At 41.6% G+C, this 24,360-nt stretch overlaps 1 protein-coding gene across 1 annotated transcript in view; it reads left to right on the top strand.

Moving 5' to 3' along the window:
• The window catches only part of LOC147022102 (chitin synthase chs-1-like), a 181,654-nt gene that overhangs the window by 156,978 nt on the left and 316 nt on the right, over window positions 1–24,360 (top strand). Inside the window, exons 23-27 of the mRNA XM_085892696.1 lie at window positions 6,557–6,707; window positions 11,952–12,061; window positions 15,513–15,620; window positions 20,772–21,007; window positions 23,669–24,360. The exon at window positions 23,669–24,360 is cut by the window's right edge and continues 316 nt beyond it. Coding sequence (XP_085748822.1) covers window positions 6,557–6,707; window positions 11,952–12,061; window positions 15,513–15,620; window positions 20,772–21,007; window positions 23,669–23,870 — 807 coding nt within the window. The 3' untranslated portion in view covers window positions 23,871–24,360. The remainder of the gene's footprint in view (window positions 1–6,556; window positions 6,708–11,951; window positions 12,062–15,512; window positions 15,621–20,771; window positions 21,008–23,668) is intronic.

The raw sequence follows: 24,360 nt of genomic DNA, 5'->3' as shown, positions 1-24,360 counted from the left end.
GTAGATAAGCCCACGAGGGGGAGTGCAGTGTTAGACCTCCTTTGAAATAACAATCCCAATATGGTGGAGGAGGTGGAGGTCAGAGAGCATTGAAGAGCAAGTGACCATAACATTGTGTGTGCAAAGATTCTGTTAAGGGTTCGAGTTCAGGATAGTAGGGTAAGGCTATGAGATTTCAGGAAGGCAAACTTTGAGGGTATGAGGAGAGAATTGGGTGATGTAGATGGAGAGAAGCTAACAACAGGACAATCAGCATCAGAGAAATGGGAAACCTTCAAAGAGTAAATGTGTGGAGTGCAGAGTAGGTACATTCCAATGAGGTGTAAAACTAAAAGCAGAAAGAGACCAGGGTGGTTAAGCAGTGAGATAAGGAACGCTATGAAGGAGAAGCAGAAGGCATTTATTACCTTCGCAAACTTTGTTGCGAAGGTTATGTTTTGATCGCTGTGTATTTATTTATTTATTTGTGAATATGTGTGTTTGTTTGTTTGTTTGTTTGTTATTCGCATAACTCCAAAAGTATTTAACTGAATCGCAGCAAATTTGGTGGGATGATTGGTTATTATCCGAGGACCATTTGATTAGATTTTGGGAGCGATCGGGTTCAAGGTCAAGGTCAAGGTCATGAAAAGGTCAAAATCGTCTTTTTACCAAAGCGCGGTCAATTTGTATCCAATTTGCATGCAACTAATGCCAAAATGTTCAGAATTCAATACCCCATCTTGTGATATGTGACATGACACAATGACGTAATAACCCTTATTAGCGGTTGGGAGTCAAAGGTCAGGGGGGGTCACGACATTGCAAAATGTGCGGTTTTAGTCATAACACGGTCAATTCTTATCCGATTTGCATGAAAGCAACACCAAAATGTTGACTGTTTTGTTCCCCACACTCTAATACCAATTACAAAATTAAGAGTACAAAGGTCAAGGTCGAGGTCATGAAAAGGTCAAAATCGTCATTTTGCCATAGTGCGGTCGATTTTTATCCAATTTGCATGCAACCAATGCCAAAATGTTGTGAATTCAATGCCCAATCTTGTGATATACGATATGACACAATGACGTCATTACCTTTGTTCGCGGTTTGGGTCAAAGGTCAGGGGGGGGTCAACGACCTTTATCTATCTATAATTCCAGTAGTGTGTGTGTGTGTGTGTGTGTGTGTGTGTGTGTGTGTGTGTGTGTGTGTGTGTGTGTGTGTGTGTGTGTGTGTGTGTGTGTGTGTGTGTGTGTGTGTGTGTGTGTGTGTGTGTGTGTGTGTGTGTGTGTGACCGCTGTTTCTCGACAACCTCTGGTCCGATCTAATTGAAACTTGCCAGGTATATTGCTGGGGACCTGAGGATGTGCCTTTTCAAGGTTTGATATTAATCGGACAAGTGCTTCGCAAGTTATGGCCATTTATTTACCAAACCAATGGCAAGATATGTTGTTGCGTGGGCGTGGGCGTGGGCGTGGCCGATGGTGAAGGGAAGCACAGCCACGTTCCCCATTACGGGTTACAACGTACGGGCTTCCGGAGAGTGATGACCGTGTATTCTAATAATTTCTCGATTTCTTATGCGCATTTATAGATAAACACAATGGCCCAAGTTATGATCGTTTTCCTATTAGACGGTGTATAAATTTGGGGAACATCAGAGTTAGCTGGTATGCTCCGAAGCAGGAAGTAAATTATTTTTTGCACGTTTTTTTTTCTCCTCTTTCCTCTTCTCTTTGTGTTTTTCCTTGCGATGACATTGGGAAAAGGCAAAATACGTTGGCGCTAATTGAATAATTGGCCATTAAGAATAAATTGCGAATAATCGTAACTGCCATATGCGAACTTCCGGACAGTGAGGACTTCACTTCCGGAGAGTGACGATTACTGTATTCTTTCTCGATTCTTTCTTTCTCGATTTCTGTACTTTCTCGATTTCTTTCTCGATTTTCTTAAACCCAATACCCCAATCCAGTCAGTGACGATTACTGTATTCTTTCTCGATTTTTTTTCTTGATTTATCGACTTACTGTATTCTTTCTTTCTCGATTTCGGTACTTTCTCGATTTCTTTCTCGATTTTCTTAAACCCAATACCCCAATCCAGTCAGTGACGATTACTGTATTCTTTCTCGATTTTTTTTTCTTGATTTATCGACTTACTGTATTCTTTCTTTCTCGATTTCTGTACTTTCTCGATTTTATTAAACACAATGCCCCAATCCAATCATTGTTTACGAGAGCGAAGGAACGGCCTGTGTGGTTGTTGTTTCTGGCACGCGGTTTGAAAGTTTTTTTTTTTTGCATGCACGGCCACGCACGTACGGGCACGTGAGAGTGAAGGAACGGCATGTGTGGTTGGTTCTGGCATGCGGTTTGAAAGTTTTTTGTTTTGTTTTGTTTGCACCTACAGGCACACACCTACGGGCACGCACCTATGGCCATGCACTAGTTATCATAACGCGGTCAATTCTTAAACAATTTGCATGTAAGTAGATTCAAAATGTTTAGAATTCAATTCCCCTATCCTGTGATGTGTAATATTTGACATTGACTTTATTGGTGAGTTTAAAGCATTGGGGGGGGGGGGGTGTCACTGAACTTACAAAATGTGCATACCTTAGTGGCACGTACACACACTAAACAAAAAATGTTCCTTTTTATAAATTAGGAGCCAGGTGATGTATTACTTTTGGATTGCGCAACCACAACCAGCTGATGTCAACCATTCTAAAAAAAAGCATGATCACCTGATGAGGAGCAAGTGACCATAACATTGTGTGTGCAAAGATTCTGTTTAGGGTTCATGTGTCATTCATCTTCAAATGTGTCATTCTTATGTGCCATGATGCTTTCGGCTGCTGGTGCAATTTGAAGATATTAAAAAATAAAAGATATGCACATTTTACAGTTGTAAGGATGGAGGTCATAAAAACGGATTAGCAGGCAAAAACATAGTTCTCTCCATGCAAACCAATGGGACTTTGGCACCAGGAGAGGCGTATTTCACAACTTATAGTTCTATTTATCGATAGTACTTCAAAACCCCCTATCGTGCAACCAGCTAATGTCATACGCTCTACATATAGTACACACAGCTGAATTAGTAATTTCAGATGTCATACTTTCTGAAAATGAATGTTTGTTTGTTCACCATAAATAACTTATTTAGAAAAACAGAAACTCGTGTGTGCTAAATGCCCCTAAAATGCCAGAAAATAATTTCTTATAATGTGACCAGTTGTCATCAGTTTGACTTGACACCGACACCCAAAAAGGTCAGGGAGTTCATACAGAAATTGTACAATGTACGTGAATCAGTGTCAAACAGCAGGAAATTTAATGTTTTTAAGCCATCATAACACATATGAGATAACAGATGTGGTATGGGATTAAATACCCTCACAATTAATGGTTTCTGGGGGGGGGGGGGCAAAATGTAGCGTTGACAAAGGTATGCGCTCTTCTGAGTGCCCGTTCTAGTTAGGTTTAAAATAACAGGACTGGAGTTAGATTTATATCACTATCGGAGTAAACAGAGGCAAGTTTAGAAAACAAGCTGGTAGGCGACATGGGTGGTGGCTATATAATTGCATACTTGTCATAGTTTTTGACGGATCGGGCTGAAAACTTTTGACAAAGAGGTTGATTATAGTGCGCATAAAAGCCTGGAAGCCGATTTTTGATTTTTGAAAAAAAATTCGGATTTTTTTCTAAAATTTCTAAGTCCCGTTGCTAGGCATCAGTGGCGTCCATAGCAACGGTGCTCAAAAGCATACAACTAGATCCTGGTATGAACCTACCTGTCAAGTTTCATCAAAATCGGTTGACTCCTCTGGCCTCCAGAGCTGTCCATTACATACAAACAAACAGACGGAAAACCTGAGAAAAACGGTAGTCTAGCGACCACCCAATAACTCGGCAAGCCAAAAGAGAGTCTGAGATGGACATGGCTAAGAATATGAAACATAATAGCATGGCTTTCTTTAAGTATATCAGGGGGAAAGAACAGGTTAGGACCAGTGTTGGCCCATTGAGGAATAGCACCGGGAGAGTGGTTGGTGATGAAAGTGAGAGGGCAGGCTTATTAAACAGGTATTTTTCTTCAACTTTTACACAAGAACAGTCAGGAGAATTGCCAATAGCTGAGAGTATCTATAGAGGAGATGAAGAAGGGCTTTTCCAGAAGATCCAGGTTGGAGTGGAGGTAGTAAAAGAACAGCTCGGTAATCGAAGAGTAGATAAGGCTCCGGGTCCAGATAATATGCAACCGAGAGTATTGATGGAGGTAGCTGAGCTGGTAAGTGAGATGTCAACGGATATTTTCAACAGTTCACTGGAGTCAGGACAGGTACTGGAGGATTGGAGATGAGCAAAAGTAACATCATTATTTAAGAAAGGATCCAGAGAAGGATTTGGAAACTATAGACCTGTTCGTTTGATTTCAGTTGTGGGGAACGTGTTGAAGACATTAATTAAGGACCAGATGAGGAACCATTTAAATAAATACAAACTAATTAAAGGTATTCAGCATGGGATTACCAAAGGTAGTTCCTGTTTAACAAATCTTTTAGAGTTCTATGAAGCAGTGTCTGATTGGGTGGATGAGGGAAAGGCAGTGGACATAGTATATCTAGACTTTAAGAAGGCATTTAATAAGGTACCACATCGGAGGTTGTTAGTCAAAGTGAGGGCTTGTGGCGTGGCTGGTCAGGTAGCTAATTGGATTGCAAACTGGCTTAGTGATAGGAAGCAAAGAGTGGATGTGAGAGGGAGGATGTAAGTAGTGGGGTACCTCAGGGATCAGTACTCGGACCATTACAATTCATTATTTACATCAACGATTTGGATAATGGGGTAAAGAGTAAGCTTTTCAAATTTGCAGATGACACAAAGCTTGGAGGTAAGGTGGATAGCAGAGGGGGTGGTGATCAGATACAGGAAAGTATTGATACTTGCATAGATTGGTCAAAAGATTGGCAGATGGAATTTAACCTGAGCAAGTGTAAGGTGTTGGAGATGGGAAAGAACAATGAAAATAGAGATAACATGATGCAAGGGGTAATTTTGGAGCGTCTTACACAGGAGAAGGATTGGAGCCTTTTACAGAGGCCTGTGGATTGGTTATAGATATGGGAGGTAAGCAGGCAGCACAATGCCAGGCAGGTATAGTAAAGCAAATAGGGATTTCGGTTGTATTCGGAGGGGGATCAATTATAAATCAAAAGAGGTGGTGTTAACATTGTACAGGAATTTAGTGACTCCACATTTAGAATAGTGTGCAATTCTGATCACCACAGTTCCAGAAGGACATCGATGCCATCGAGTGGGTTCAGCGCAGGGCTACAAGATTGATTCCCGGCCTCGCTAGACTCAGCTATGAGGAGCGGCTGAAGGAGACAGGGCTTTATACTGTGCATTAGAAAGGAGGGTGGTTACAAGGAGGTATGATATAGATGTTTAAGATAATGAAAGGTAAAGATAAAATAAGTGCAGATGAATTATTCAGCAGAGTAGACAGTGATAGGAACAGGGGCCATAACTTGAGAGTAAAGAAGAGAAGAGTTAAGATGGTTGCAAGGTCGGGGTCTTTTACTCAGAGAGTAGTTAATGTATGGAATGGTCTCCCTGGAAAGGTAGTTGCAGCAGAAAAAGTATATAAGTTTAAATTTGAATTAGATAGGAACCTGGAGTTATGAAGATAGAGGGGTATCGGGTTGGTGGCAGGACTTTTAGGTAGCTTGAACATTGATGGGTGATTGTGTGCTTGTGTATGGAGTGCTGTGAGTGGGGGTCTCATCAAGGGGTGTTTGTGTGGTTGATGATGTGTTTTTTAACCAAGCCCATGCCCCCTCCCCTGAGGAAAAAAAAAAATACAAAAACTTTCAAAAAAAATAAAACACGAAAACACTTCATTAAAAATGAATAAATAATTTGCATTTTCTTCCTTGGATCTGGTGTTGATTAATTAGTGTGGTGTTGACATGGTGCAGGCATGATGAGCTGGAACGGCCTCCACCTGTGTCTGATTTCCTTGTGCTTCCTTGTAAACTGAAAAATAAGGGGCATTACTTTTTGCATCAACCCTCATAATAATGTAATCATTCAAACAATCTGCTCATGTGACATGATTTCTTGTACGAAAAGTCATTAGAGTTGGAATCATGGCCCAGTGATGAGCATTCTCGCCTCTAAGCCATCTGATCTAGATTTTGAATCGCTGCAAAGCCATATTCAAATAAAACTGCCCTTTGACAGCACTCTATCATGTCGCGTTCCCTTTGTGTATCTTCGGCAGAAGTACACATTTCAGTCCGTTTGATGGCCCGATTCAAACATCCCTGTAGGGATTACATGTGGGAGTTTGCATGTTTCCTCTTTCACCGAAAACAATATCAAAGGGTCCATCAGGTATCAGCATTCAAAGGAAAATGGGATGCATCATTTATCTCTCATTTTATCAAGTCTTGAAAAGCAGTTCAAGAAATAACGTGCAGCCAAAATTGTTGGTTTCTTTCACCATTCCCAAAGAATGCCCCGCAAATGTATCCTTTTAAAACTGTCAATTTCAACAGAAATTTCTGGAAGACAATGACATTCCAGAAGATTATGTAGAGCTGAAGGAAAAATATGACAAGCTCATGAAGCGGAGCAATGAGCTGCAAGTGGAGTTTAACAAGGTCGAAGAATACTTCACAGGCATGGCAACATTAAACAAACATGAAGGTAAGGTACCGGAGCAACTCTGATTGTTTAAATGTCAAATAAACAAGATAAACAGGCTTGTATATACACTTGCAGCAAACAAAGTGTTTCATTTTTTTTATGATGTTCAAAATAAATAAACATTCAGCCTGGGAAATGAAAACAAAGTTGTTTTTTGTAAACATTATGTCTATATACATCTGTTCCCTTTGTACTTCTTCCTCTGGATCCCTCAATATCCCTCAGGTCACATACTTTTCCCCCAAATCTGTACTTGGATATTTCCCAATTAATATTTTTGTATGCATGTTTGTAGCCAAGTTAAGATTATAATATAATGTTCCAAACCAAGTTATGATACCGAATGTCAAAACATTCAAAGTTATGTTGACATTCAGAAGAGATCATGAAAACATGAGACATTCCGGAGTGTTCCATCACAGCAGTATCCCAAGGTGTCCTTGGTGAAGAGTAGGTGAGCTATCGCCGACACCCGAGCCAAATTCCTGCTCTGACCTACAAGAAGCACTGCATCAGAGGTACATACAACCCTGCTCCCCCAGCAGGTTCTGCAACCAGCAGCCATGTGCTGTACTGTCTCTGATATAGAAAACAGCTTAATGCACCAATGGCAGATGCACACCATAATATGGACAGGAGAGAAAGCACCAAAGTACCAGCAGCATGTAAAATTGTGCATTAAAACTGCAGACTCATGAAGAGAGATGCAAATGTTGCTAAACACCAACCACCACTTTGAGTCTGCACAGGACAGAGAATTGCTATGTCCCGTGGTGGAGCAATAGAGCGTTCGCTCTGAGTCTGAAAGGCCAAACCCCGGCCAAGTCATCCCGAAGATTTTCAAAATGATACATGCTGCTTCAGTGCTTGACATAGGATTTAAAAAGGATCGAGCATGGACAAACAACAATATGTTGGCAGATGGCAGCCATTGTGCAGGCTTTGATGGGCCTACTGGTCTCCTCCTGTGTTGAAGTGTGCAAAAGAGAGAGGCAGTTTCTGTGGAAGAATTCCCAGGCTAAATTAATATCAGGGGCAATAGATAGAGGAGAACAGTCCTGAAGTGTGATGGTTGTTTGCAGAACTTGTTTTTCATTTGGAAGTTGTGGGCTACGATGGATAAATAAAGGTGGAAAAAGTGTGATTTAATGCAATTTAATTCCAGGTTATAAGGCAACAAAAGGTGAAAATTTTGAAAGGGGGTGTACACTTTCTATAGGCACTGTACATCCATACATCTGCTCCATTATTGATTATTATTAGGGGACCCAGTCAAATGGACTGGGTAACCTATTGTTTTTCTTGTTTATTTATTATTATTTTTCCGCCGGCAATTTGCGGGTTCTTTCGCTTTAAAAATCATTTTCTCAGGAACGGTAAGTCCGATCGACACGAAATTTTCACCATAGTATGTATCTTTTTTGATAGCATACTTAATTGATAATTATGACGTCATAGGTCACATGGTCGTGGTATGGGTGCCATCTTGAAAAAAACCCAATAAACTTTGGACCTCTGTATCTCTGAAACCGTGCAATGGAAAAATTTTTTGCTTCATACATTTTAATGAACTCCCAATGGGGAACACACGTGATTTTTCGTGACGTCATCAGTGAAGCAGTATGCTGGTGAAAATTCGTCAAGTAGAACGCTGCATGGGAAAAATCTGAAATTTATTGAGCGTCATCTACACAACAAATCACTGTAAAAAAAAATGATTATGACATCATAGATGCCTTGGTTTGGCAGCCATCTTGTTTTTTTAAAAAAATTAAAAACATCTTCTCCAGAACGGCTGAACAGATTGAGGCGAAACTTTACACCCACATTCCCCATGACATCCTTTTACGAGTTTGTTAATTTCTTATTGATAGGTCACATGGTTTGGCGGCCATCTTGAATTTACCCTAAAACCTTCAAACATCTTCTCCAGAACGGCTGGACAGATTGAGGCGAAACTTTACATGCACATTCCCCCATAACATCGTTTTACAAGTTTGTTAATGAATAATTGTTGGTCTCATGGTTTGGCAGCCATGTTGGATTTAAGAAAAATATTAAATAATGTTTTCTCTGGAACTGCTTAATCTATCGAAGCGAAAATTTGCAACTATCATCTTCCATCATGTCTGCACACATGGTAAAAAATTATGATGTCACAAGTCCCATGGTTTCGCAGCCATCTTGGATAGAAAACCTACCTTATCCGATTAACACGAAACTTCATACACATGTTCCAGTACACGATTGGAGGCAGAATGTAAATTTATGATGTGATAGGTCACATGGTTCGTCAGCCATCTTGGATTGAAAATTAATAAAAAATTTTAATCCTTTTCTCCAGAACGGCTGGACAGATTGAGGCAAGAATTCAAGCACACTTTCCCCAAGTTTGTTAATTTCTCATTGATAGGTCACATGCTTTGGCCGCCATATTGAATTTACCCTAAAACCCGCAAACCTCCAGAATGGCTGGTCAGATCAAGGGGAAACTTCACCTACATATTACACATGGGTAGTGAATATAAGTTTGATAATGAATCATTGAGAGGTCACATGGTTTGGCAGTCATGTTGAATTCAAGAAATACATTAAATAATGTTTTCTCTGGAACCACTTATCCTATCGAAGTGAAACCTGGTACTTATCATACACAACCATTTCTGCATATATGCTAAAAATTATGATGTCACAAGTCACATGGTTTGGCCTCCATCTTGGATAGAAAAACACACCTTGTCTGATCAACACAAAACTTAACAAGCATGATCCACTACTCCATTAGAGGGAGAATTTAAATTTATGTTGTAATAGGTCACATGGTACGGCAGCCATATTGGATTGAAAATTAATAACTTTAAAAGTCTTCTTCTCTGAAACGGCTGAACAGATTGAGGCGAAACTCCACAAGTATGACCGCCTCTCCATGACGAACAAAAGTTATCTTGCCCTTTTGATGTACGACACATCGTTTGGCAGCCATGTTGGATTGAAGGAAAAATATTAATTAATGTTTACTCTGAAATTTCACATTTTATTGATGCAGTAGTTCCAGAGTTATGATGGAACCTTCATGTGGAATGAAGCGTTTAAATTTCAACTCGATCGGCCCCAGGGTTTGGCAGCCATGTTGGATTGAAGGGAAAATATTAATTATTGTTTACTCTGGAACCGCTGCTTCAAAATATGCGAAACTTCACAATTGTAATCTAGCCGACATGTGAAACATAGGTTTAAAATTTCAACCCGATCGGCCACGCGGTTTGGCAACCAGAATTATTTAATCATTTGAATCTGAGAACTTTTAGATTTTTGTTTTTTTTCCAGAAGGCTCACTTGGCTGCACCTGAAAGCGTTTGAGGGTACAGGAATACCAATTCAATTGATACCGCCAATGTCCCCAGGAAATAGGGCTGACTGCATACGGAATACATAGATTGAACACTTTGTGCTTCCCGGTTCGTAACGCGTCAGTCCCGCGCTGTATCGAAGCAGGGCTCTATTTGTATCACGATTAAATAATGTTTTCTCTGGAACCACTTATCCTATCTAAGCAAAACTTTGCAACTATCATCTACAGAAAGTCTCATGTTGTATCAAAGGCGGACGTCTGGGTACCCGGTCATCACTGCCAGCAGTTATAAAGTGGCAGTTATAGTTATTATTATTATGGCTCTGCCAGAAGAACCAATTCCAAAAGCTGGATGAGATCCTTCTTATCTTCATTGTCTTATCTGTCTTATCTGTACTACTGTGACTCCCTCAGTGCTCAACTTTTTCTCCAACTCCCCCAAAACTTCTCAGCTGTAACTTAGCAGTCCCTTAAAGTGTCTCTTCAAATACTCCACCCTTGATCCCTCTTTCAGCAATCTATCAAGATGATGGTCCAACTCGAGCACCCTCAAATTTGAACCAGCCATCCAGAGTGTACATGCAAATGCATATTCAAATGAGAGCGGCACTCTGTAGAGCGCATACCTCCACCAGACGGAATAGTATACATTTTGTATCTCACTGATAGGCCAGATCTGCATCTGGACCTGAACCAAAGTCTAACCGACTTGTTCTTGTTAACTACCCAACTCACCCACAAAGTTTGGTCATAACTCGTCCATCAACTTTTTGAGATATCATGCTTTTCAGTACTATCGTTTTTGGCCCTACACTGAATGGTGAAGAATCGCTTTTAAAATCATCGTATCCGGATTCAGATCAGGATCTTCACCAAAATCGAATCGATTTGTCTTTGTCACACACGCAACTTGTCCACCAAATTTCATCTAAATCCGTCCACAAATTTTTGAGGTATCCTGTTTACAGACAGACAGGGATGAAAACATAACCTCTGTCCACCTTCATTGGCAAAAGTAATAATCATCCCACCGTCAGGCTGGAAATTAACACATATTGTGAGGAAAAGGCAAAACATAAATTAATAACAGACCACAATATAGAATACCACATGCTGGCCAACCAATGCTTACCCGACTGAGCTCAATAATGTAATACTTACATTATAATTATTAATGGAATTATAATGACTTTACATGTGACGTGTCACAGGTCTACACGAGCTCCGCATGGTTGGTGTCGCTGTTGTTCTGGTTCTTGTTGGGGGGTCAATTTTTGAAATGTGCACCCATTGATCAGACAGCTTCTGGACTCCACTACATTTGTCGCTTGACTCCACCCACCATGCCACCCAGACAATATAATATGGCTGCCATGTTGGTTTTCTGGTTGGCCTCTGCTGATTATAAACTGATATAAACCTTACTCACGATGAGGGACCCCCAAAAAATCTACTCGTATGTTGAATAAAAATTATTCGAAAGGTTTAATCAAGCCCGTCAGCGTACATGGTACGCTCCCCCATAAAAAAATGTGTTACGTATTTCTTGAACGGCCCCATATTGCGGTTAAACAATCCATGATTCTGATATAACCATGCAGAGGCTGACATGGATGAGGGGGTGCCAAGTTAATGTTTTAATAGCGTATTGAATGCACGTTTCCTAATTGGCCCATGACCGGATTTTGTCGCAGGTTGTGACCACAGTGTGATCATTCCTGTTTAACTACAGTGCATGAGAGTCAAAATTTCTGCAAAAAAAAAATATTTTAACATATTGTTTCATTAGAGACTCTTGCGTTATCTCGATTTAATCAATTCATTTTGACTTGGATGCACTTTTGAGATCAAATGGATTGATTGCATGCTAACATTGTCTCTACTTCCTTCAGGGGTGTTCATTGGAGAATCCCGTAGAAATCCCACATCACGTCGTCATGCAATGAGTGTTGTAAAACTGTATCAAGATTTCAATGAGGAGGTGGAAGAGGAACTGCATGGTGTAAGTTAACTTTGTAATCCTCTAGCAAGCACATCGATTTCATATGTGGTACAAATTAAACCAGAAAGAACTTTAGATATGCAGTGCAATTTGGCAAAACATATACTGTTCTCACTTGGGAGTGCATGGGGCCTCATTCCTGTTAACAGGTGTCAGTGAAGACAAAATACAGTCATGTTTGGACCCCCTCCCCAAGTCAGGATTGTTTAATTGAAGTTCAGTTACATTTATTTGAAATCATTTCATTCCCCTCTTTGGATGGCAATTTAATAAAATGGGAAAACTCTGTTTTATATCAAATTTCATGTTTTATAGGTATGTTTGGAATTCCCATCTGAGTACTTAGCTCATGATACTAAATTCAATATATACTGTACAGTGTATTGATATGTCCATTGTTGAATTCTCAAGCCATATAATTCCTGGGGCCTCCTATTTTCTGCTTAATTTGATCAAGTCCATCTTCCTCTTCCTACTTTCCTGTTCTTTAATTGTCATTACTCTTTAGCATCTGAGAACATGTCTTCTTTAAAGTGAATTTCTTTCTGTCTTTGTGGAACTGCCAAGGCATGACAGCATCTTGTACTTTATCAGGCATGTTGCTCTGGCTTTATCACACAAACAATTTCACTTAATATTCATCTCTGGACATAGAGAGTACTTGACTTCCAAGTAGATGGACGGTGATGGAGGGAAAACGATAGGCTAAACACAGCTGAAAGAGAATGTGCAGGAACGGCAGAGCAGGCTTTCAGAACATGATGCTTGGATCCATCGCAAAGTCTAAGTCTGATTTCCAGAAACTTCCCCACCTACTCAGAGACACTGTGTCCAAGAAGTTAGAGACATTGTGTGAGCATTTGAGTATGCAAGAAATTATCAGTTCAATTATCATAATGACTGAATATGTGTACGAATTGGGCCAGGCTTGACTTTCAACATTGATTCAACATGAATGTCACTGCGCGTAAGAATGCAGTTCAAACAGTTGGGTCAACATCTTTCTAAGAGAAATCAACCTCGCTTCTCTATGGAGAGATGGTTTTTCGTAACTCCCAATTTATTGCATAACAGCAAATGTGAACGCCAATTTATTGATCATAATTTCATGAAACTTTGCAAAGAACCCCTCCTTATGCATAGGTTAATTCCTCCACTACTATGATGTCTATGGCATGTTTTATTACCCTCACCAGAGGAGTGGGTATTGAATTTCGGTCCGTTTGTTTGTTCCTTGTGAAAATCGAAGATTTTTCAAGTACGGTAGAGTGTATTGGTTGGTCTTGTGCATTATTCTGTTTGTCTGTTTATTTGTATGTCAATTGCCTGCAGGTCACAATTTTAAACCGATCTTCATGAAACTTATCCACCTGGTAGAGTTCATCATAAGCAAGAAGCCTCTTGTTTTTGGGGTCAAAAGGTCTATGTTGATTGAAAAGGTCTAGGTTAGGGGTGTTTTAGCCTATGTTGACCTCACCATGCACAAAATGTTTTGCAAAAATCATTGCATCCCGAGAATGTGCCTACCGAGATGAGGAGGAGGTTGAGGCCTGATCAAGCTCAACCAAGTGCACAGAATGACAATTGTAGGATTGGCGGAATACGTGAAAAGTGCAACAGACTACCGAATCTAATTTGAAAGCAAACACAAAGTCATCAAACCACAGAAGGCATCCCTTACCCACCAAGCAAAAAAACTTCCAAAGACAGGTGCAAATGCAGGATGTCACACAAGAAACCGAAACAACACCGAATACAGATGGCCCCAACAATTGGAAAAAAGACAAAATAAAATATAAAACGAAATACCAACAGATATACACTGCCAACTTGGAAAACGACAAAAGAGCAGGAAGGTACAAAGAAAAAGAATTGGACAGATTGAGAATAGACAGAGAAGGCTCTTTGGAAGGGCTAAGAAGTGGTCAGCTCAACTGGGATGCAGAACAAATCATTATAAATGCCCAAAACCAGGGCCACCACAGGAATGGCTTTAATAAAATGCTGGGACTGAGTCAATTGGACAAGTGTACGTTCCACAAGGTATAAATAGAAAGTATGAGCCACCTCCTCTCAGGATGTTAAAAAAAAAACTCATGTCAGAACAGCTGTACACACAAAGGTACACCAAAGTATGTGGAGTAATCCACTGGCACATCTACAAAAACTTCAATATCCCAGTTCCAGAAAACTCATGGAAACATGAACCAAAAGCAATCACTGAAAACAAGGAAGTAATGCTCATGCATGACCTAATGATCCCATCGAGCGTGAACACAGAAAATAAAGCATTGCGACTGGATATAGTAAGTACTGAGTGACAAAAAATAAAATGCATTGCTATTTGAGGTGTTAGTATCCAGTGATTTTGTCCTTCACAATGCAGAAATCCAGAAAATTACCAAAAACAAAGATCTCAAAAATGAAGTGAAAAGATCCTGGAAGCTGAAGAGATCCAAAATTGTACCAGTGATCATTGTGAGCAACGGGAATGATGAAGAAGAACTTCACAGTGATCTTAAAAACCATCCCTGGGAATATTATTACAAATGAACTGCAGTTGGAAGCTGTCCAGGGTTCGGTGACGATCCTCAAAAGAGTTCTCAGAACAAAACTTTGAAAACAAGAAAACTTCATAAAGTGGTCCATAAATCGAATTATGATCCTTTACTGAAATGGAGGTGGCTACTTCGAGACCTGGGATGTCTTTGAAATCTCCTACCTTCTGAACGTATATATATATATATATATATATATATATATATATATATATATATATATATATATATATATATATAGTATATATAATGTATATATAAACTACATTATGAATGTATATATAATGTACTGATGTATTTATAAACACCACCCAATTGCTTATTGCAGGGTGCTTATTGATTTATGTGCATCACACACATAATGACTGAATATGTGTACGAATTGGGCCAGGCTTGACTTTCAACATTGATTCAACATGAATGTCACTGCGCGTAAGAATGCAGTTCAAACAGTTGGGTCAACATCTTAATAACTTTAATGTTAGGGTTAGTAAGTTAGTGTTAGTTGTTAGTCCCTAACCCTAACCCTAACCCAAACGATGCACCGCAACTATGCTAACAGCTCTGAAAGATATCAGAGCAGAACAGCTGCAAGAGCAGCGTCACATCCAAGATGTCACAGCAACAGCTCCCCAGGCCCGACCCATACCTGACCTGACCTGACCCAATTGCACTGATGTATAACACAAAAGTGCATGAGATGATGCTGAGGGAAACAAAGACCATGTATGAACTTCTTTCATAGAGTATTGATTCTTATCTTGTAAGCTGTTGTCCAATGAGGGATGTGGACAAACTGTTTTGAATTATTTTGGTTTCAGCTCCCTCTCCCTTTGCTGCTGTTTTCCCCATGGCACATTACAAATTGTTTTTGCCACATTTTGTGCTCTCAGGAAACGAACTTCTGGAATCTTTTAATAAAGAGGTATCTGGAACCACTGAATGAAGATAAGAAGAAGAAAGAGGAAATTCAGAAAGAGCTAATCAGTCTACGAAACAAAGTGAGTCTTCACTTTTATGTTACATCCATATGAGTGCAGATTTGACAGCCTGCTTAAAGTCCTTTGCGAAAATTTTCCTGTTCCACAATTTTGTGTTATATTCTGGCATTCACGATAACAGTGATTTAAACAACAGCAAACATACCATGGATCAAAACTAATACTCCATAACATGAGCAGGAATTTAAGAAAGTCGTTGGTGTTATAAAAATATATTTAATTCCATATACTCAACACACTTTACCATCACCACTACCAACACACAACCTTAATTTATTCATTCACTCATGTATCCAGAAATTAATTGTGATGATTTATGGCTGGCAGGATGACTTAGAGATATGCACACTCACCTATAAGCTGTCGAGCCTGGGTTTAAATCCTGACCCAGCTATAAACTGCCATCCCGGTGTTTCTCAGGCAGGGTGATTCATCATCGTGTGTACCATCCCTCAAATTGATGTTAAATTGGGGTTCCCATCTGCCGGCATTAGTTGTTGGATGTGAAAGATCTGTAGTGTACATTTCAGGTCAGGTATGGGAGCATGTGCCAGAACAGCGCGTCGCTGCGTCCACTTTCCGCTGGTACTCCAGGGGCCTCCGTCTGGCCATCCCCCAGGCAGATGCCAAGCCCATCTCCATCTCCTTGAGATGATGGTCAACCTGCTGCAACCATGAGGCACGTGGTCGGCCCACTGGCCTCCTCCACTCATGAGACTTCCTCGCTGAGAGAATCTGGTGAGCAGGATCAGCGTCAGGAAAACGAGTCACATGTCCATACAGCCGCAACTGACGCTCACAGACTATGCAGTTAACAAATCTCATCCAAGTCTCTCTCAGCAACCGCTCGTTGGACACAAAATCTGACCAGCGATAGCCAAGGATTCTCCGAAGAGACCTGGTACCAAAGGAATTAAGTCTCCGTCTCAGATCCTTGGTCAGAGTCCAAGTCTCGCACCCATAGAGCAAGACTGGAAGTACCAAGGACCTGAAGACTCGGACTTTCGTCCTCCCGCACAGGTACCGGCAGCGCCACACCCCATGATCCAGTGAATCCATGACTCCCCAGGCCCGACCCAGACGTCGATTGACCTCTGACTCGCAGCCAGCAGAGACATGAATATCACTGCCAAGGTAAGTGAATCTCTCCACGACCTCAACATCCTCACCGCAAACAGACACAGGCAGGACAGCAGCATCCAAGATGTCACCGAAAGCCTGGATCTTCGTTTTGACCCAAGAAACCCATAATCCCAGCGGCTCCGACTCCTCATTCAGCACCTCGAGGGCCCCCAAAAGGATGTCTAAAGTCTCCGCAAAGATGACTGCATCATCTGCAAAATCAAGGTCCGAGATCTTGACATTCCCAAACGATGCACCGCAACTTGATCTCTCCGACATCCTCCCTAAAATCCAGTCCATACAAGTGCTGAAAAGTGTGGGGGCAAGTACACATCCCTGACGAACTCCAGTAACAACTGGAAATAAGTCAGAGATGGTACCACCACACTTCACAGCACTCTCAGTACCAGAGTAGAGTTCAGACATCAGATCGATCAGTTTTGGTGGCACCCCACGAAGACCAAGAATCCTCCAGAGGACATCCCGATTCACTGAATCAAACGCTTTACAGAGATCAACATAGGCTGCAAGCAGCCCCTACCGAAACTCTCGTCTGCGTTCGGTGAGGACACGAAGGGCAAGGATATGGTCAATCATTGACCTCTTTGGTGTAAAGCCTGACTGCTCTGGACGCTGGTGCTCAAGCAGATGGTGGCGAACCCTATCAAGAATTATCCGAGCAAAGACCTTGCCCGGCACTGAGAGCAGCGTCACCCCTCGGTAGTTGTTGCAGTCTTGGCGATCACCCTTCCCTTTCCAGAGAGGGACAACAAGGCCCCTCTTCCAGTCAGTTGGGATGATGCCTGTGTTCCAGGCAGAGCACAAAACTGCATGCAACGACACGAGTGCAGCATTTCCACCAGCCTTGAGAAGTTTGGCATGGATGCCACAAATCCCTGGAGCTTTGCCCCGTTTCAACTGGTTCACCGCAGCCCGTGTTTCCACAAGCGAAGGTGGACCACAGTTGATTCGAGGGTCAGCAACAGGGATTGTAACACCCTTGACGTCCAACTCGACAGCTGGGGGGTCAGCCTGGTACAACCGCTCAAAGTAACCGGCCCAGCGGGCCTTCACTTCAGACTCCTCTGTCAAGAGCCTACCAATCTCTGCTCGAACTGCAGTGCTCCGAGGGATGGGCTTGGATGAACGTAATGCGCGAATTCCCCTGTAAGCGGGACGAGAATCACCTGGCCACAGGTGATGCTCTACCCCCTCACAGATTCCTCGCACATAGGCCTCCTTGTCCACTCTCAGTGCACGTACAGTTTTACGCCTCAGCTCCCTGAACAGCTCAGCTCTGCCATTCAGCCTGGCCCTGCGACTCTGGTCAATGGTATCCAGTGTCCCTTGAGAGACAAAATTCTTCTTTGCCCTGCGGTGAACTCCAAGACATCCACCGGCAACATCAAGGACGGTGGTCTTGAAGGCACTCCACAACTCTTCAGGACCCCCCAAAGCACCCAGACCCCCCAAGTGTCCACTCAGCCTGTTCGCAAACTCCTCAGCTACTCTCTCATCCCTGAGCTTGGCAACATCCAGCCTAGGCTGGGATGGTACCATTCTCCAGGATTTAAGGTGCAGCTTTAGAGTTGCTACAACAAGCCTGTGGTCAGTATTGAGGAACTGAGCACTCCGGTAGACCCTGCAGTTCTGGATCATCCTCCAACGACCGTCAATGAGGACATGGTCAATCTCCTTTGCCACACCGCCAGCGTTGGAATACCAAGTCCAGCGATGAGCTTGTGGTCGCTGAAACCATGAACCAGCCACCCTAAGTCCATGACTTCTTGCAAAGTCAAGGAACTTAGTGCTATTCTGGTTCATAGTTCCTGACCCATGGGGACCAACACACACCTCATAACCATCCCTATCAGTTCCAGTCGATGCATTGAACTCCCCCAAGACTAGAAGTGTATCTCGTCTGGGGCAATGATCAACCACAGACTCGAGTGTGGCGTAGAATGTGTCCTTCACGGTGAGATCACTCGCCTCAGTCCGAGCATAAACAGAGACCAGGGAAATGACACCTAAGGAGTGACGAATCCTTAATCTCATAATACGCTCGTTGACCGGTGTTACCTCAATTATCATTGGGGTCAGCTTATTGGACACAGCTACAGCAACTCCTTGGGTATGGTAACCATCAGAGCGACCAGACCAATAGTAGGTGTAACCACCCACCATTATCTCGCCGCAATCCGGTCTCCGAACCTCAGAGAGAGCTGCAATCCCGATGTCCAAACGCTTGAGCTCAGATGATAACAGAGACAGGTGATCATCCTCTCTTAGGGATAGGACATTCCAGGCACCCACCCGAAGGGACCGCCTCAGGTTAACCCAAGGAGACCGCCGTCTGATGGACGACACCTCAGCACCACTCCGACACACTCTCCCGCAATCTGACCCAGGGATGTTACCCCGTGGTTTCCCTCCTATCATCAAAGATTGGGGGTCCCGAAGGCTTTGCCCCAATCCCGTCATCCGGTGAGCTGCCCTGCGAAGGGAAGCTGCACAGGAGGTACTCCCACGGAGTGGGTTTTCAGATTTTTTTGCGTTTTCGCGTTTTGCGGAATGAAGCGTTTTACGGTGGCCGGAGTGCAAATCCTGCCACCAACCTCCTAATAAGAAGTAACCCAACTGCAGGAGGACGTCTGCGGACACAGTTGGGCACTAGATATGGATAGCCGTTGGCTCACAATGAGCTCCTCCGCCCTTTGACAGGTTTTGTTTTTAATCCTGCTGGGTGTCCATATCCAAACACCCCCCCTCACCAGAAAACCTGGTGGGGGAGACTGTTTAGTCGCCGACAACCCGACCATGGAACAGGTTAGTACAGGTTTACATGGTACCTGTAGCAGGTCATAGATCGAACCTGACCTGACAACCGAATTTCATCGACCTGTACATTTCATCGATGCCAATTTGTTCGTACTTTTACATCATGAACTTTGTTCCATTTACTTGTCCAACCAATGGCAGTAATGAAGCTGTGGTTTTTAAAATCTGGTTTCGAACCAGTCATTTTGCCACAAACTACTATCGGGCTCTTGAACCTCCCGCTTGGGGGACGAGTGGTGAGGAACGCTTTAATGGAAGTGTGACTACACTTTTCCTGCCTGGCAGCTCATGATTTACACCGTTGTGGAAATGACTCATGGAGAAGAGAGATGGCTGCTTGCAGACCCTGCCAATCTGCTTGGGTGAACTACTGCCAGACTCGCCAGCACTGAAGCAGATCTCTAAGAATAGCCAGAGAGATGGTGACTTTCACAAGACATATGATCAGATGAGCCAATTGGAACAGAGGAAGAGCAGGAAGCATTTGCAGGAAAATTAGTCATCACCAAGTCCAGAAGGGAGGATTTGCCATTGGGAGAAATCTGGGTTGGAAAGTTCACAAAATTATATGCATGTTTCTTCTTCTTCTTCTTCTTCTTCTTCTTCTTCTTCTTCTTGCGTATGGCAGCTTTGCTGCCAGGGTAGCTATCATTTCTTGGAAGCGCGACTGTGTCGCTGATGCAGTGCCCCTCTACCAGTACACACTGGTATTCATTTCGCCGACCTCGGAAGGATGACAGGCTGAGTCAAACCCCTGGTGTATTACTTCAGCGGCCAACGGGACTTGAACTCAGGACGCTAGGATCCCAAGCCACCACCCTAACCACAAAGCCAACACCAGGCTACTATGCATGCCTGTTGAGTGGCTTAAAGGAAAGCACACTGTCTTTAGGATGTTAAGTAGTCTATCACATCCACTTCCTTTTCCACTGCCAAAAATTCCACTGTTCTTGTTTTCAAGAAAACTTTTCTTATTTTCGGAAAATATCCTTAACTGCTGGCATTGCATCAGACAGCAGTTTCAGTGAAATACAATTCTGTAATACTGTACGATAACATCATGTTAAAAGACGAGCACTATGGAACATTCTACATCCCCAAAGTGTTGAAGAAAATATGTATTAACAGATGCAATATTGAGACCTTGAAATGATCTGCCTCTCCACCATCCCCCCATCTTTCCCCAACCAGGTAACCTTTGTTTACTTGATGATCAACTGCCTCTGGATTGTGGCTACATTGACGTTGCAGACATTTGGCGGCACACTATTAATCCCTATCCCAAAGGTCAATCTGCATGAAAACAATGAAAGTACAAATGGTACAACAGTGGAAGAAATGCTCCGCGTACCTCCTCTTGCCTTCATGTTCCTGATAATTTTTGCTTCCATGTTGGTAATACAGTTCATTGCCATGATGTACCACAGGTAATCCAATTGTTACCCCCTCTCTCATCATTTTATACTCATTAATCTGTTTATTTTATGTCAACAACCAGACAACCTGACTGCAGGCTTAGATGTTATGTGTGGTCAGTCTGTGCAGAGTATTTGCTCGAAAATGACAGGACACATTTATTTCATACTACCAGGTACCCACCTGGTGTAGTTTGCATTTTGAAAAAAATCAATTTCGTTTTTTTCCATGTTTTTTTGTGGGGGGCTAAAACACTTCCCTCAATCCATTAAGGAATGAGGTCAGGGATCATTTAATATTACCTTTCAGGTAGCTACAAAGGCTTAAGCACTAGAGAGCAATAAAATAAAAAAAGGCACGTTTAATTTTATTTTTTTGATAAAACACTCTGCAGCATTCACTGATGCCTCTGAAAGTTTTGGAAACAACTGTTTGGCCCTCCCTGAGAAAAATGGGGACAGTTAGATATATAAACGGCTCTCTTACAACATAGACCAGCAGGAATATCGGGTCCTTCCTCCCATCCCTTCCCCTCCCTCATCCCACCTGACCCCTTCCCCTCCTTCTGGACTCCCACCCTCCTTCCCTGCCTCCCCTGATTAGTGGAGGTTGGTTTGGGGGCTTCCCACTCTGGGGACGTACATGTACAATGCAAAACTGCAAGTTATCTCCACAGCTGACTTGTGGTATCCTATGCCACCACCACCGGGTGGCACTACAGGATACAGATTTACATGGAGAATTTCTGTCAACATTGCCTCCCGAGTCCCCATAACTACAGATGGAACCAAGTAGCCCATGTTCACCATGAGGTCGAACTTGGTCCATGTGCCAAGCTTCGTGGAAATTTGTGAAGTAGTTTTGGCGTGATTGGTGTTACACACATGTGCACATTAAGGCAGCTGGCTAGAGATCTTAAGGTCTTCAGTTCCAGCCTCTGTTGTGCCATTGCAATAGCATCAAGTGGGTTGACTCAGCCTTTCATCCTTCCAAGGTCGGCAAAATGAGTACCAGTTTACTGCTAACAGGGGCACTGTATCAGTGGCACAGCAGCACTTCCAGAAATGATGCAAACAGCAGCCACATATGTATGTATGTATGTATGTATATATATATATATATATATATATATATATATATATATATATATATATATATATATATATATATATATATATATATATATATATATCTTCTTCTTCTTCTTTCAGCTGCTCCCGTGAGGGGTCGCCACAGCGGATCATCCGTATGATCCGCATAGTGATTTGGCACATGTTTTACGCCGGATGCCCTTCCTGACGCAACCCTGGTCGCCTCTTACGACACAGGGACATGGTACACCTATTTTTTAACCGGAGTATACACTGGCCCAGCAGACTGGTACTCATTTCGCCGACCTCAGAAGGATGACAGGCTGAGTCAACCCCCTGGTGTATTAATTCAGTGGCCCAACGGGGCTTGAACTCAGGACCTCTTGGATCCCAAGCCGCTGCCCTAACCACTGCGCCAACACCAGGCTATTATATATATATATATATATATATATATATATATATATATATATATATATATATATATATATATATATATATATATATATATATATATATATATATATATATATATATATATATATATATATATATATATATATATATATATATATATATATATATATATATATATATATATATATATATATATATATATATATATATATATATATATATATATATATATATATATATACATATATATACATACATACATATATATATACATATACATATACATATACATATACATATACATATACATATACATATACATATACATATATATATATATATATATACATACATATATACATATATACCTATATATATATATATACATACATATATACATATATATATATATATATATATATATATATATATATATATATATATATATACACACACATATGTATACATGAGACATGAACAGAGACATGAGGAGATCTGTGGAAGGGAAAGGGGTGGTGTGGGGTACACAGGGTAAACAAGATGGACACTACATGGACTTTCAGGAAGGAGGAAAGCAAGGAATTTGAAGGGGGTGGGTTTGGGGTGGATTAACGGGGATAGAAAAGATCATGGTTTTGGATGGGGGAAGATAAGAGATGGTGATGAACAGCTGTTTTGAAGACCTGGAGGGAAGAGTGGGATTGAAGGGAGTGTGGGAGTTTGTTTCAAAGGTGGGAAAAAAAAAGAGGAACGAAAGAATGAAGGTGAGCAGTATGGGGAAAAAAAGTCTGGAAAATCACAGGTGGGACAGACAAATGGATGGATGGATGGAGAGCAAACCCATCGTCCCCTCCAATTAAACCGGTGGGGGATTAATATACCTGTGGTGGACGGAGCCGAGAAGATTAGTCAGACACCCCTCGATGATGGAGCATATTTGGATCTGGTGAATTTAAGTGGCCTGGGAAAAATATGAGTGAGATCAATATTTATTAACCGAGACATTCGAGCCTCAAGAAAATCCGACGAGCCGAAGCACTTTCACCCTTCTGAAAAATTAACTTTTTATTTCGTATATCATGTGATTATTACAAGAATATTTTTGCTGCATATTCTACCTGAATGCTTACTAACTCAAAACCTTTTTTTCCTTTGGCTCTTCAGGGTATATACTCTACTGCACGTCATATCGTTTGGACAGTCACATACACAAGGAAAGACCGACGGCTTTGAAAATGAAGCATTTGAAAGCGATAATATTCTGAATGAAGAAGTTCCAGAAAACTCCAATGCAGTTAATCACTCAAATCGCCAATCAATACCCAACTTTGCAGATTCGGAAAGTGACTCGGAAACTGTATGGTGATGGTGATTAATGATGATAATTCTACGTTCAATGGTGCAACCGATGTAATTCCTTGTACATCTTCAATGATACAAAATACACCAAAGTGTGGATTGAAAAATGAAGGAATATGAGAGAAGTGAACAAAGAAAGATAAATACAAAGATCCAGAGAGGAGAGGAGGAGAATTAACTCCTTACAGTTGATTTATGATTGAAAAAAAAAAACTCTTAAGAAAAACATTTCGTTGCTCTTAAACTTTCCGTTCATGCACAGGTCCTCCATAATTGCAACACGATTTAATGGTTGTAAATATATTATGGAGAGCACAAAATTTATATTTATTGTTGTACATATATAGTTATCGAGTTCCATGAAGTCGTGGAATGTTTATAAGTCGTGGAACTTATAGGAATGTTTATGATTACATTTTTTAAAACATCCCTCCTCCTGCACTGCTTTCAGAAGCATCAGTGCTTTTTAAAATTTAGTATATGTTTGTGTGTATATA

Source organism: Eptatretus burgeri, chromosome 8 (assembly GCF_056783735.1).
Source record: "Eptatretus burgeri isolate ZD-2024b chromosome 8, Ebu_testis_v1, whole genome shotgun sequence".
NCBI classification, from domain to species: domain Eukaryota; kingdom Metazoa; phylum Chordata; class Myxini; order Myxiniformes; family Myxinidae; genus Eptatretus; species Eptatretus burgeri.
Note: the sequence above shows the minus strand (reverse complement) of the source record. Positions and strands in the feature narration are given on the sequence as shown.